Genomic DNA, 14290 nt, shown 5'->3' on the forward strand with positions numbered 1-14290 from the left:
ATGCTTTCTAGAAATTGATAATAATTAGGGCCCTGTGTTTTCCGTAATCATGTTACATAATCAGATAATGCACTGTCTTCAAATTCAAAATGACAAAATGTAATGACTTCAAAAAAGAAAACATGGTGATGCTTGACCAACTCACAGGGAGAGCCCTAAATGAAGCGATTTGAAATGATGGTGCGAGTTCAGGCACGTTCCATGAGTATGCAAAAGACAGAGCCTTGATGATGATTAACACAGATGATCCGGGACGTTTTCATTCTGTCCTCAGTATATGTACTGTTGCTACCAATCTATTCACCCAGGGTTAACCACAAAACATCCTAGTAGTTTTACAACGTTTCAAAGTGTTCAGCTAATCAAAATGTAGAAATCTGCTAGGCAATTGGACTTTTGATCAATGTGTCTCAGGTAAAACTTTTGCTGGACCGCGTAAGCGGAACTGGCCAAGAAGAGCAAATTGCTCTTACTAAGTGAGTGAATGACTGACAACCCCTTGTTAAATAACGTAATGGTTAGAGACGTGGACTGCCATGCATCCCAGCAGACAAAACAAATGTATATATTGATAATACAGAGACGCGGACCTGTAATCAATAGTTCCTGCGTTCGAGTCTCATCACAGTCAAAGCAAATTATGCATTAGGATTTGTTCAGACAAAAACATCATTAGGATTTGATAGACAAAAACTTCGCTGGCTACAACCTTCAGTAGCTGTGTTTTAGTAAGCCTAAAATAAAACTGTTCACGGTAATAATGTGACTATTTCGGGTGGATTTTCAAAGTACGTATCCGTGCGTGCTTTTTGGGTCAGGATAGACAAACACTTCACTGGCTACAACCTCCAGAAGCTACGTTATAGTAAGCTTAAAATAACTGTCTATATTGCAACTATTCCTGGTGGATTCCATGCATGCTTTTTGGGGTAATACAGGCTAGTTCAAAACCCCTTGGGCAGTAAAAGAGTAGGGGTTTCCACACCTATATTGATAGTTCATCTTCAGTCTCGCTAGTGTTTAAGTGTATGCATGTATACCTGTATCTGTTCATCTGTACACAGGAAGTCACGTTCATTCAAAGCGTGACAACCGGAAGTGTCTTTGAGCTTGAGTTTGTAAGACCGAGCATCGAGTCATCATGAACAATAGACTATCAAATGCTGCAATAAATAATTGAATTACTCTCTCCCTTGACGACCGGTACACAATAATTATTTCAACCACTATACGAAATGGCTGATTTCTAACACTAGCAATTGCTCAAAGCGAAATATTCAAACTTGGCGTGATGTTAATATGTGACAAACTGATCTACTGTCGAGAAGCTATACCGACACAGGGCAAACATATAGCACTGTGGTGTAGTGGTTAAAGACAAAGCCACTCATGTAGGAGACCCATGTTTAAATCCAGTGAGGGCAACAACATTTACCCCTTTAATTACAGGCCGGATGAACTAGGCTTGCCTTTTTCCTTTTCTGGTTTGGTACCATCAAGCCTTTTGGTAAAACCGAAGAAAATATCCACAGAACCTTATCATCCTTGAGGAGAAACGTGAATGTTCTGTATATTATTACTGCCCAAAAGTAACATGCCTCTTAATTTTACAAGCCATTAAAGGAGAATGCCACATTTTTATAAGCAAGCAAACACTGTAAAACATGTTCTGAGTGTTTGTCATAAAGAAATTACAAAATCAAGAAATGAAATGAGCCAGCAGAATTTACATGAAATGCTGCTGTGTTGTTTAATATAATAGCCAAGTAAAAATCCTGACATGCACTTCCCAATGACCCCATGTAGGGACTGTTGAAGTGTATGTTATGTTTAGTTTACAACAGACCATCTGTTTATCCATACACAGGAAGTCATGTTCATTCAAAGTGCGTCCGTAATTAGACAGTGGGCTTACAGTACTGGGATGTGTATTGCAGGTTGGGATGTCTACAAAGCTGAGGTATGACTGAGTTGGTAAGACATTTTGTATGAAGCCCGAATGTGTAATATCATGAACAATGAACTATCAAGTGTTGCAATAAATCATTAAATTACTCTCTCCCTTGACGACCGGGTACGCAATAATTATTTCAACCACAATACAAAACGGCTGATTTCTAACAGCACTAACATCCAGTGAGATAAGTCTTGTGGCTTCAGGCTGTTCCGCGTGAGTGAGGGGGTCATTATGATGGCCCGGTGTCCAAGTTTTGTATGTAGGAGAGTTTTAACTTATTTAAAGTGATACACTGTGAATTTGCAGGTTTTCCCACTTACAAAACTTGTAGAAGTCTGTCATTTTTTTCATAGGTACTCTTCAACTGTCAGTGACAGAAAAAAAAATCCAGAAAATCACATTGTATGATTTTTAAGTAATTAATTTGCCTTTTATTGCATGACATAAGTATTTGATACATCACAAAAGCAGAAATTAATATTTGGTTCAGAAAAATTTGTTTGCAATTACAGAGATCATATGTTTCCTGTAGTTCTTGAACAAGTTTGCACACACTGCAGCAGGGATTTTGGCCCACTCCTCCATACAGACCTTCTCCAGATCCTTCAGGTTTCGGGGCTGTCGCTGGGCAATACGGACTTTCAGCTCCCTCCAAAGATTTTCTATTTTCTGACCAAGGCCCCTTTGCAGAAAAGCATCCCCAAAGAATGATGTTTCCACCTCCATGCTTCATGGTTGGGATGGTGCTCTTGGGGTTGTACTCACCCTTCTTCTTCCTCCAAACACGGCAAGTGTTTATTTTTATTTTTGTCTTATCAGACCACATGACCTTCTCCCATTCCTCCTCTGGATCATCCATATGGTCATTGGCAAACTTCAGACGGGCCTTGAGAGTTGTTGCCTTCTCACCAAACTGCTTGCCTATTGTCCTGTAGCCCATCCCAGCCTTGTGCAAGTCTACAATTCTATCCCTGAGCTCTCTGGTCTTGGCCAAATCTAGAGAGGTTGGAGTCTGTTTGATTGAGTGTGTGGACAGGTGTCTTTTATACAGGTAACGAGTTCAAACAGGTGCAGTTAATACAGGTAATGAGTGGAGAACAGGAGGGCTTCTTAAAGAAAAACTAACAGGTCTGTGTGAGCCGGAATTCTTACTGGTTGGTAGGTGATCAAATACTTATGTCATGCAATAAAATGCTGATTAATTATTAAAAAAAATCATACAATGTGATTTTCTGGATTTTTGTTTTAGATTCCGTCACTCACAGTTGAAGAGTACCTATGACAAAAATTACAGACCTCTACATGCTTTGTAAGTAGAAAAACCTGCACAATCGGCAGTGTATCAAATACTTGGTCTCCCCACTGTATTTATATAGTTCTGCTCTTCCATGTCTACCCACCCACCACTCCATCCATCCATCTTACGTTTTAGAGAGATTGAAGACTTGCTGCACATCCCCACTCAATATCTGGTACATGATTGGGTCATTCTCTCTGTCTGTGGCCTATGAACAACAACAAGAACAGATTACAGAAATCATTCAATCTCTTTGTTTATCCATGGCCTCACATCTAATTTGAAAACATAAACAATGCAAATCTAAAAGAAAGTATGATTTTACACCTAATAACGCATATTTGCTAGTTTAGTCATTTCTGTTTGCTAAACTCATGACCTAAACAGTTCCCTTTTTATCACTTGAGTAATTGCAATGACCTCTACAGACCTCTATCAATCTGACTGTGTGATGTTTGACCCGTTGTTGCTCACCTGTAGGTTAAGCAGAATGGCTCCTATCCTCATTGCCTCGCTGACCTCTACATTGTAGGTCAGTAGAGGGAAGCGTGGGGGGCTTTGGTTATTAGGGGGCAGGACCTCAATGTACACCGTGGTTATAGAGCTCCTGGAAGGGTAGAGGGCAATGACAGAAGGGAAGGAAAGATGTTATGGGCAATGATGTGGAGGTCATTTTGTGGATTACAGAATAGATTACAAAAAAGGTATATACTGTATGGTAGAATGGAATGGTTTGGAGCAATTGAGATCCCCTAGGACATGGTTTACACTGTTTTATCCATATGCTGTGATATATAGTGTCGGTTAATCAGCTGTTTGGTTTTCATACGTTACCTGACATCCTACAAGGACATCATGCTTAAAGAGGCATGAACAAGATGGGAGTGCAAGTCAATTAAGAAGAAGCATAAACTGTAGATGCTGTATGCATATTTAAGGACCTTACAGGAACAGTTGCTATTGGAGAGCTCACCACTGCTTTCTATCTGCTTAGTAAGTTAGCGGTTTGTTAATTTTCGCACAACTTCTCATAGTTTTGTCCGTCTCTGATCGCAACTAGTTTTGTCTGTCTCTGATAAATTTATTCTGATTGATGGTCAGTTTGACTTGCATTGACATGATGTCAAAGACCAACAATAAAGCCTAAAATCAAAACTAGATATTGACAGCATTCTTGGGCATGTAACATGCAAAGAAACACACTGTTCAAAAAGATACAAAGCCAATTGACCAAATAGTTTTGGACACCCACATTTTTTTTTATCTAAGAAAATAATGATGATATATTTTTATCTCAGGATTCCAGCACTTTGGATTTGAAATTACACATCAGTCAGATGGGGAGCATGGGGAGTATGGGGAGCGTCTGTTAACTATGATCCTCAGGTCTCCCCAGAGATAGTCAATAGGGTTCAAGTCCAGGCTTTGACTGGGCCACTTCAGATGTGTCCAGAAGCCAAATCAGTGGGGACTTGGCTGAGTGTGACTGGTCGTAATTGTTGGCCCCAGTCTGAGGTCATGTCCTCTGGAACAAGTTTTCCTGAAGAACCTCTCTGTATTGTTGGCTCCATTTATCCTTCCTTAAATCCAAACCAGTCTCCCAGTACCTGCTGCTGAGAAGCATCCCCACTGCATGATAATCCCACCACCACGCTTCACAGTTAGAATGATAATAGCCAGGTCATCTGCAGATGGCATATCATAGACTTTTTACTCAGAAGAGACTTCTATCTAGGGACGCTATTATCCAGGCCTGACTGATGGAGTGCTGGAGAGATTTTGGCAGATTTTCCTATCTTTGCAGAGAAACTCTGGAGCTCCGTTAGAGGGGAATTGTGTTCTTGATCACATCTCTGACCAAGGCCCATCATGCCTTGTTATTTAGTTTAACCTCAGATTAATATGGATGAACTGACTGTACCTTCTCTGGACCTCAGGTGCACTATCCGTAGCCTTTACTGTAAGAGCATAAGAACGTCCCACGCTAAGGGCTATGCCAGGTGTGATGGTGATTCGTCCGGTGCGGTTATTGATGATGAAATCACCCTGTGCTCCAGCCAGTATCTCATAAGTCACCAGACCATTCAACCCCTCATCAGCATCCAATGCTGTCAACTGAGAGAGGAAAACAAAAAGAGAGAGACAGAATAAAAGAGAGGTGCAATGTATTAGGAGATCAAGCTTAGTTTCATCTGTCACCTAATTTTTCATTATTTAACCATACTTCTCTGTCAAATGGTGTTTATTCACAAGCACATAACTGAGCCTTGTACAATCACTTCCAGGTGATCTAGTCACTGTATGGTGCTGTCAATCTAGGTATACAGTAAATATCTATAACATTTTAGCCTTTGCCTCACCTTTTCAGAAAAAACTAAAACAAAATATTTTTGTAGAAAAGTTGTGGGTGTGGATAATTGTTAATTTTTAATGAAAAGAGAAGGGGTTAGTGTTTTAAGTGAAAAAAAACATTTTGTTTGGATAGCATCGCAAACTACCTAGCTAGGTAGTAGATATAAACCATCATTCACCTCATCAGCTGATACCACTTTTATTAATTTATTAATTAATCTCATCTCTCGTTAGTTGCCTAGTAGTTATTACTGGCACTGATGAGTGATGATATAAAACAAAAAGGCTAATGCAAAAAACATGAGGATTAACCAGAAAAGGAAACAAGCAAGTCTAGTTCAGCCGGCCCGCAATTAGAAGGGATGAATGTTGTTGTCCCTTGATGGTTTTGATCCGCAATTTTCTATGTGGCAGAGTGTCTTTAACCATTACCGTATTTAAACAGCGGGAATGCAACTTTTACCTCAGCCATTACATTTCTGCTGATATAACGTGAACAACAGAACGTTTATTAACAGAACTAAAGTGTACTCTTGTGCAAAGATTTCTGTAGATGGCTAGCTATACAGTACCTACAGTAGAGAGAACAAGTATTTGATACACTGGCGATTTTGCAGGTTTTCCTACTTTCAAAGCATGCAGAGGTCTGTGATTTTTATCATAGGTACACTTCAACTGTGAGAGACGGAATCTAAAACAAAAATCCTGAAAATCACATTGTATGATTTTTTATATATTTTTTTTTTATATATATTTATTGCATGACATAAGTAATTCCGGCTCTCATAGACCTGTTAGTTTTGATTTAACTGTTCTGTCAGATGAGAAGCATGGGGAGTATGTATTAACTGCATCTGTTTGAACTCGTTATCTGTATAAAAGACACCTGTCCACACACTCAATCAAACAGACTCCAACCTCTCCACTATGGCCAAGACCAGGGAGCTGTGTAAAGACATCAGGGATAAAATTGTAGACCCGCACAAGGCTGGGGTGGGCTACAGGACAAAAGGCAAGCAACTTGGTGAGAAGGCAATAACTGTTGGCGCAATTATTAGAAAATGGAAGAAGTTCAAGATGACAGACAATCTCCCTCGGTCTGGGACTCCATGCAAGATCTCACCTCGTGGGGCATGAATGATCATGAGGAAGGTGAGGGATCAGCCCAGAACTACACGGCGGGACCTGGTCAATGGCCTAAAGAGAGCTGGGACCACAGTCTCTACGAAAACCATTAGTAACACACTACGCCGTCATGGATTAAAATCCTGCAATGCACGCAAGGTCCCCCTGCTCAAGCCAGTGCATGTCCAGGCCCGTCTGAAGTTTGCCACTGACCATCTGGATGATCCAGAGGAGGAATGGGAGAGGGTCATGTGGTCTGATGAATCTCGCCGTGATTGGAGGAAGAAGAAGGATGAGTACAACCCCAAGAACACCATCCCAACCGTGAAGCATGGAGGTGGAAACATCATTCTTTGGGGATGATTTTCTGCAAAGGGGACAGGATGACTGCACCGTATTGAGGAGAGGATGGATGGGGCCATGTATCACGAGATCTTGGCCAACAACCTCTGTCCCTCAGTAAGAGTATTGAAGATGGGTCGTGGCTGTGTCTTCCAGCATGACAACGACCTGAAACACACAGCCAGGGCAACTAAGGAGTGGCTCCGTATGAAGCATCTCAAGGTCCTGGAATGGCCAAGCCATTCTCCAGACCTGAACCCAATAGAAAATTACAGACTTCTACATGCTTTGTGTGAGGGAAAACCTGCAAATCCGGCAGTGTATCAAATACTTGTTCTCCCCACTGTATAATGAAAACAATGCCTATCACTCCATGTCTAGTTTTATTAGAAAACTATACAAAATATAAAAGGGTCACGTAATACAATTATTCTTTAAAATAAATGAGATTCATGGTATTACAGAGTGGATATATTAATGTGTGACAGCTGATAAGTATCAAGTGGATAAATATTTCTGAGAGACAAAAATTGGAAAGTCTGAGAGGGGAACCGAACCAGGGTGAAAATATTGAAGGTCAGGGACATTCCCACATGAATATAAGGTCTGCTGGTTATCAGTCCACCTTTGTAAAGCCTCCAAATGCAAGGTTTATCCGAGCCATTACATTTTTGCTGAAATAATGTGGGCAACAAAATGTTTATAAATGGAACTATAGTGTAGTTTTGTGCAAAATTACTGTGGATGGTCGTCCATACAATAACAGTTGAATAGTTAACCACGACGCTTTGTGAACTACGAGGAAATTGAAGCATTCTTTGAATCTCAAATCGCATACTGTAAGTAAGTAAGCACTTTGCAGATGATGGTGAAGTACATACAGTTTTGTATATAGTAAGCTAATATGCCAGTATTGGGACTGATTGGGACATACTACCCCGTCAGAAAATTGCATCTCGACATTAGATCATTTTTTCACGCATTAACATCACGTCAAGTTTGAATATTTAGCTAGACACCATTAATCATTGTGTTAAACTGACTAACGTTTCTTATTAAGTTCACTTCCACCACAAATAGCCTCTATGAACTGTATGGCTTATATTAGCTGGTAATAGGCCTACTAGTATCTACTTACTAATTGAAATAGTCATAAGAGTTAATCAATTGCTAGTGAGGCTGAACATGAACTTTACACTGCCAAAGCTATTTCATTTCTACATTTTTCTGTCATTTGTGAATGACACAGACAATAACCATCAATATAGGTGAAGATAACTGACTATTTTATCAAGTGAATTGACGAGAGAATCGTGGAAACCCCTCCTCTTTAACTGCGCAATGGTTATGATCTATATTACCCTAAAAAGTATGCACAGATGCGTACTTTGAAAATTCTCCAGAAATAGTTGCAATATAATCGTTAACAGTTCTATTTTAGACTTACTATAATGCAGCTACTGAAGGTTGTAGCCAGCGAAGTCCATTGTAAACTTTTAAACTTTTATTAATTATCTTATTAGAAGGGTTTTGTATTCTGTATGCTTGATCAATTACACATATACTGAAAGACTTCTCTCTCTCTGTCTCCAACTTATAAGGCGAGTGTCTTGTGTTCAGGGGCAGTGATGAATGGAATGTCGGCTGAGCAGGGCCTTGGCTCCTTTTAGCAGTAAGAGAAACAGGCCTCTGCCTGTGCCATAAAACCGCCATAAGAAACTGTTCTCTAGGAGGAAGCTCTTGAACAGCAGGGGGATATTATTACTTACATCCTACAGGTGAACAGAGCTCTATGCCTTATTGGGAAGAGCATAGTTAACTTAAGTCCCCATATAATAACTGTCCAGATTGATATATCTCAGTCTTTGACCGGGTTGTCAGGGCAACCGATTTTCTATGATTTTCTGTGTCTCCTGGAGCTATTTGTGTAACCTTCCATTTTAGACTACCTCATAGTGGCTACTATTTATTCTATGTAGATTCTGCAAATGCTAATTCCTCCATCTGTATTGTTGGAAGAGAATATAAGCTTGAAACTTGAAATGCATAATCAGAACAATCTATCTTGACGTACTCTGTGTTTGTCTCTGTACTTGTACTCTTTTTGTCATGATGGTTGCATCCGTGGAGCCACGTAATTAAACTGTAAGAAGTCTTTATTTTAATAAATCGCGAACATTTTCCATCTTCCACACTATCCTGAACAAATCCTAATGCATAATTTGTTTGGCCTGCTGCGATGCTCAAACACCCTGGTTGGCTGCATGGCAGTCCACATCTCTAACCACTATGCTATTTAAAAAGGGGTAGTCAGTCAGTCACTCACTCACTCATTAAGAGAGACTCACACTTCTTGTCCAGCTCCGCTTCCGCGGTCCAGCAAAAAAAGCAAAGCGTTGTACATGAAATTTTTTTTTTTAAAACACCAGCAGTGTTCTGTGTATGATCTTGCTGGAGATTCTCAAATAAATGGCTTATGACAACGGGTTAAGCGATTGTACCCATGCCATGTGACCCCTGGCCTAATTTCAGCAGGTCTGGGCAGCTGATTTTATACACAGATTAAACTTGACCTTTTCTATGTCTGACAGTTTTTTGTGACTGTGCTGAGCGGGCTGATCAACTGTGAGATGGGAGATCATGCTCTGCCTACTAAAAAAGAGACAATATGCACACAGCTACTGAATGAACCCACAAAACCAGACGTACCAACGTTAAACACTAAAACTTCACACTGACCAGCCCTTCAAACAAATCACACTATGATTCAACTGAAACTATATCAGCAGTAAATGTAGGGTATAATGTGTCAGAATGGTGATTTATGGCCCTGGAGGGCGGGACTTCCATATTGATGTGACAGGTGGGTGGGACATCTGGTTTGTAGGGTGGGACTTCCTGTATGACGTGTATTAGGGTGGGAATTCAGGAGTGACGTATGCTTGTCCGGTGACTTTGTAATTCATGATTACATTGATTTGTCCGTGTTTGATGTTTTACAACGACTGATGAGCAAAACAGACGGTAACACTTTACAATAAGGATACAGTAATAATCATTATTAAATGCATTAATTGACATGAATTGATAACTTATTAATACATCTATAAAGCCTTGATTGTGTGCATGTGTTAGTAAACATATTAACTAATTATTAGTTAACTGTTAGAACACATATCAATAAACATTAACTAATACATTAAAACATAGTGTAAACTAATAGTTAATTAATGCATCTACAAATAATGAACATACGTCACTCCTGAAGTCACGCCCGAACACACGTCATACAGGAAGTCCCACCCTAATACACGTCACAACGGAAGTCCCACCCTACAAACCAGATGTCCCACCCACCTGTCACATCAATATAGTGTTATAACAGACTAGTGTTATAACAAGTGGTTATGTTTGATGATTAACAAATGGGCCTTAGAGCACCGGAATGTTAAATTCCCAGGCAATAAATAAGTGTTGTGTCAGTGGCAAGATGTTTGGTGTTCAACAAAAGGGTGCCAGGGTCCTGCAATTCTATAAAACCCACTGGGTTTTATCTTCTGACAAGTGCTACAACAGATGTCCTACAACCAGTGGTTGTTAACCTTTCATGTTTTATGGGCTGATTGGCGTGGTCTGTGTATTTAAATCACGCAGACATCGGTGATGGTCATTCAGTCTTGCCTGAGCAAACTTACCTACACAATACAAATCATGGAGGATTGTGCGGTGATCAATGTTTTGGGTGAAACACCGTTGAAAGCTACTTAAACGCAGCTCAGCAATGTGGTAAGAAATTACAAATGGACCGCAGAGATCCAATCAACATGCCAGCCTCGAAGAAACCAATGCCGAGTTTAACTCAAATCCATCAATTACACCAAGATATGTTGGCACAGGAATGGAAATTGGATGATGGTCTGATCGGTGGATACATCTTCAACCCAGAGCTAACGGAGGTGGCATTTTATGAATTACCCGAAGGCCATGTGTTTAAGGCTGGTGTGACTGATCAAATGGTTTTTAATGCCAGAATATGGGGCACCTTGCGAAAAGTGTTTTATTTGGGGCCAAAACAAGTCCCACATAATACAGTAGATGTACTGTTTAAAGTTGGCGAGGGGCTGAAAGAGTATGACTCTGTTAGACTGGAACTATTTCCGGAAAATGTCAGCGGGGTAGATTGTGACTGCGGACTGTTCGACTGACGTAAGACCCTGAAGCCCCGCCTTACATTAACACCTTCCTCAACACAGCATAAAAACAGACAGACCACCTGTGACTATCAAGCAGTTGGAAGAATTTACGAAACATGTCTCAAGATTACAACCATGCTGTGATTGAAGACTGAGGACTGACTGTGTGACGCCTGGGATGACAACGCTGAAGCCTTCTACGGAACCCCTGACCCCGACAGCTCGATTCCACCGTCATACCCAGCAAGAAACTACCACTGAATTGACCGGATTGGTGATCAGCTAGGTCCTCTTAATCTGTCAAACCTTTCAAATGCTAACAAGAGTTATCATTAAATGGACAAACACCTTGCACCAAAAGTTTTAAAGATCATCAAAGCAACATTGGGTATGATTCTGGAAAACGTTGTTGGGGCTATTCTCCCCAAAGCATGCATCGGATGTGAAGTGGACCACCCAAGCCAGACAAGACATTCTTGGCTTGATCCGCCTGATCATTTTTTTGAGACCCATTATGATGACATTGTGGAGACAGTTTTAACACCGCGACTGAAACATGTGTTGGTCAAGACTTTGAACGCATCGGGTTTTCACACACCGATGACTGATGTTCACGCGACCGCTGAGAACTTTCTGCATGAGCTCAAGTTGGAGCCGAACATCACACAGAGACTGAGTGAGAACAGGGATGAATACATGGACAAGTTTAATGAGGACGCTGTAAGCGACGCAGTGGCGTCCTGGTGCGACGAAAGCAAATAGTCTGTAAGACCGGGTAACATCAGTTCTCATGTTAACATGCATATAAACAAACACTATGAGAAATCTGAATGTTTGTGTAACTTTTCTGAATATCTTGGGTTTGTAATTTCGAAAACTCAAATAAAACGATGTTAAACATGTAATTCTTCTCATTATTGCTTGATTGCTCTATGATGTCTGAACAGGTTATGAAAAGTATTCATTACGACCCGGCAAACCCTGGTGCTTATGTGGGTAGAGAGGGTTAGAAAATAACGTACTTGGAGAAAACCGGGGAGATCCTCAAAAATGGCGTGGCTGAAGACTGGCTGCTCGCCCAGGATAAATACACGCTACACAGGCCTTTAGCTATACATTTTCAAAGAAATAGAGTTATTGATATAAATTCACAATTTCAGCTGGATTTGGTTGACATGAGTGCTTACAGTGTGGAAAACGATAACATGAAATGTATGTTAACATGCATAGATGTATTAAGCAAATACGCATGGATTCGCGTACTGAGAAATAAAATGCTATCGAGGTAAAGCGAGCATTTGAAGACATTAAAAGAAGGAAGAACACCACAAAAAGTTCAAATGGACAAGTGGAAGGAGTTTTTTAAATACAACATTAAAAAAAAATTAGTACAGGAAATGATGTCAAAGCGGGTATCATTGAGAGATTCAATAAAACAATTAAATCATGAATGTGGAGGTATCTCACTGCGGCCAACACTCATCGCTATGTTGAGGTTATTCAAGATTTAATTCATGGATACAACCATAGCTACCATCGGTCTATTAAGATGAAGCCTGCTGATGTTTGTGAAGAAAATGTTAGATTAGTTCTCAATAACTTGTATGGTACAACAATAATGAGAAATGGTAATCAAACCTACAAGTTCCAGGTTGGGGATACTGTGAGACTCTCAAAGCTGAGAAGTGCGTTTACAAAAGGCTATGAAAAAGGGTACACAGATGAATATTTTACAATAACAGAATGCATTCCTCGGGTACCTCCTGTATGTAGAATAAAAGATTACGATGGTGATGTGATAGTTGGGACCTTTTATGAACAGGATTTACTGAAAATAATCATGGCTATGTATGAAACTTTTAAAGTGGAAGCAGTTTTAGATGAGAAAGTACAGAAAGGGAAGAAAAAGGATCTTGTGAAATGGCTGGTTGGCCTGAGAAATTCAACAGCTGGATTCCATCGGAACAAGTGCTTGACCTAGAAACTGGATAAAACTCCAGGATTTGTCATTAACATTGACTGCGATCAGCATTCATGATGATGGCTTCTACATAACGCTGCCCAGTAACTCATCGAGACATGTCTATCCAAGCAATACGAGTTCGAGCTATACCACAAAATTTGCCAAAGGTATAGATTTGAAAGGTGATTAGGAAATATCTTTGATAGATTTCCAATACCCGCATACGTGGAAGACTTTTACATGGGGTGAAAACGCATTTGAACTACATAACTCGAATTACGACAAAACTTGGAAATATGAACTCAACACCAGTTATTACAGTGGCATAGTAAAACTAGTGACAGAGCTCAACAGTTATATAAAACCACATGGGGTACGGGCGGGGTATGATGAATTTAAAAATAGAATGTTTCTAAAAGGTGAGCCCCTTTTTAGTTTGAAATTTAGTACAAAACTGGAACAGATATTGGGCTTAAAACCAGGCGAGCGGTGGTTTCATTCATACTGGTTTCATTCCTACTGGCGAAAGGTGATTGCATTATTACACTTCAGACCGGTCAGACAATCTTTTACATTTTAAGATGCAGCCTCAGAAACTCTACGATGATCCTCAACGGTATGTTGAATATTACACAACACAGACCGGTAACGGTTTACCGTTGCATCATGGTAGCGCTGCAATGTGTGGGCCTGGTTTAGGGGGTCTTTTGCAAGGGCTTTTCCGGATGGCAATACCTTTGTTGAAGTGTGAGTTCTCAATAGCAAATCCACATCTGAAGAATGCGGCTACGAATATAGTTGGCAATGTTGTCAAAAGTGTTATGTCACGACAAACAAAACAGCAGGAAGGTTCAGGTTTGATGGTTATGACTCGAGTTGTTATAAAGAGACCACCTGGTAGGAGGAGCCTCCCAAAGAGTAAAGAAATGCAAGAATGAGACAAAAACAAGAACCACGGTTAAAAGAAGACGCTCAAAGGGAACACCGCAAAGCTGATTAAGAATATATTTTAGAAAGATGGCACTCCTACACCGTATTTCTGGTGAATGTATGAAAACAGA

The 14290-nt window shown here is 40.2% G+C and overlaps 1 protein-coding gene across 4 annotated transcripts in view; it reads right to left on the reverse strand.

Moving 5' to 3' along the window:
• The window catches only part of LOC105010659 (protocadherin-15), a 226731-nt gene that overhangs the window by 104085 nt on the left and 108356 nt on the right, over positions 1–14290 (reverse strand). For all 4 annotated transcript variants that reach the window (XR_004575807.1, XR_004575806.1, XM_034292761.1 and 1 more), the window contains exons 15-17: positions 5176–5369; positions 3729–3861; positions 3383–3462 (exon numbers count right to left, since the gene is read on the reverse strand). Coding sequence is in view for 2 of the 4 variants with exons in the window: in XM_034292761.1 (XP_034148652.1) it covers positions 3383–3462; positions 3729–3861; positions 5176–5369 (407 nt within the window). In the remaining 2 variants the exon portion in view is untranslated. The remainder of the gene's footprint in view (positions 1–3382; positions 3463–3728; positions 3862–5175; positions 5370–14290) is intronic.

The sequence above is a fragment of the Esox lucius genome, chromosome 6 (genome assembly GCF_011004845.1).
Source record: "Esox lucius isolate fEsoLuc1 chromosome 6, fEsoLuc1.pri, whole genome shotgun sequence".
Lineage (NCBI taxonomy): Eukaryota > Metazoa > Chordata > Actinopteri > Esociformes > Esocidae > Esox > Esox lucius.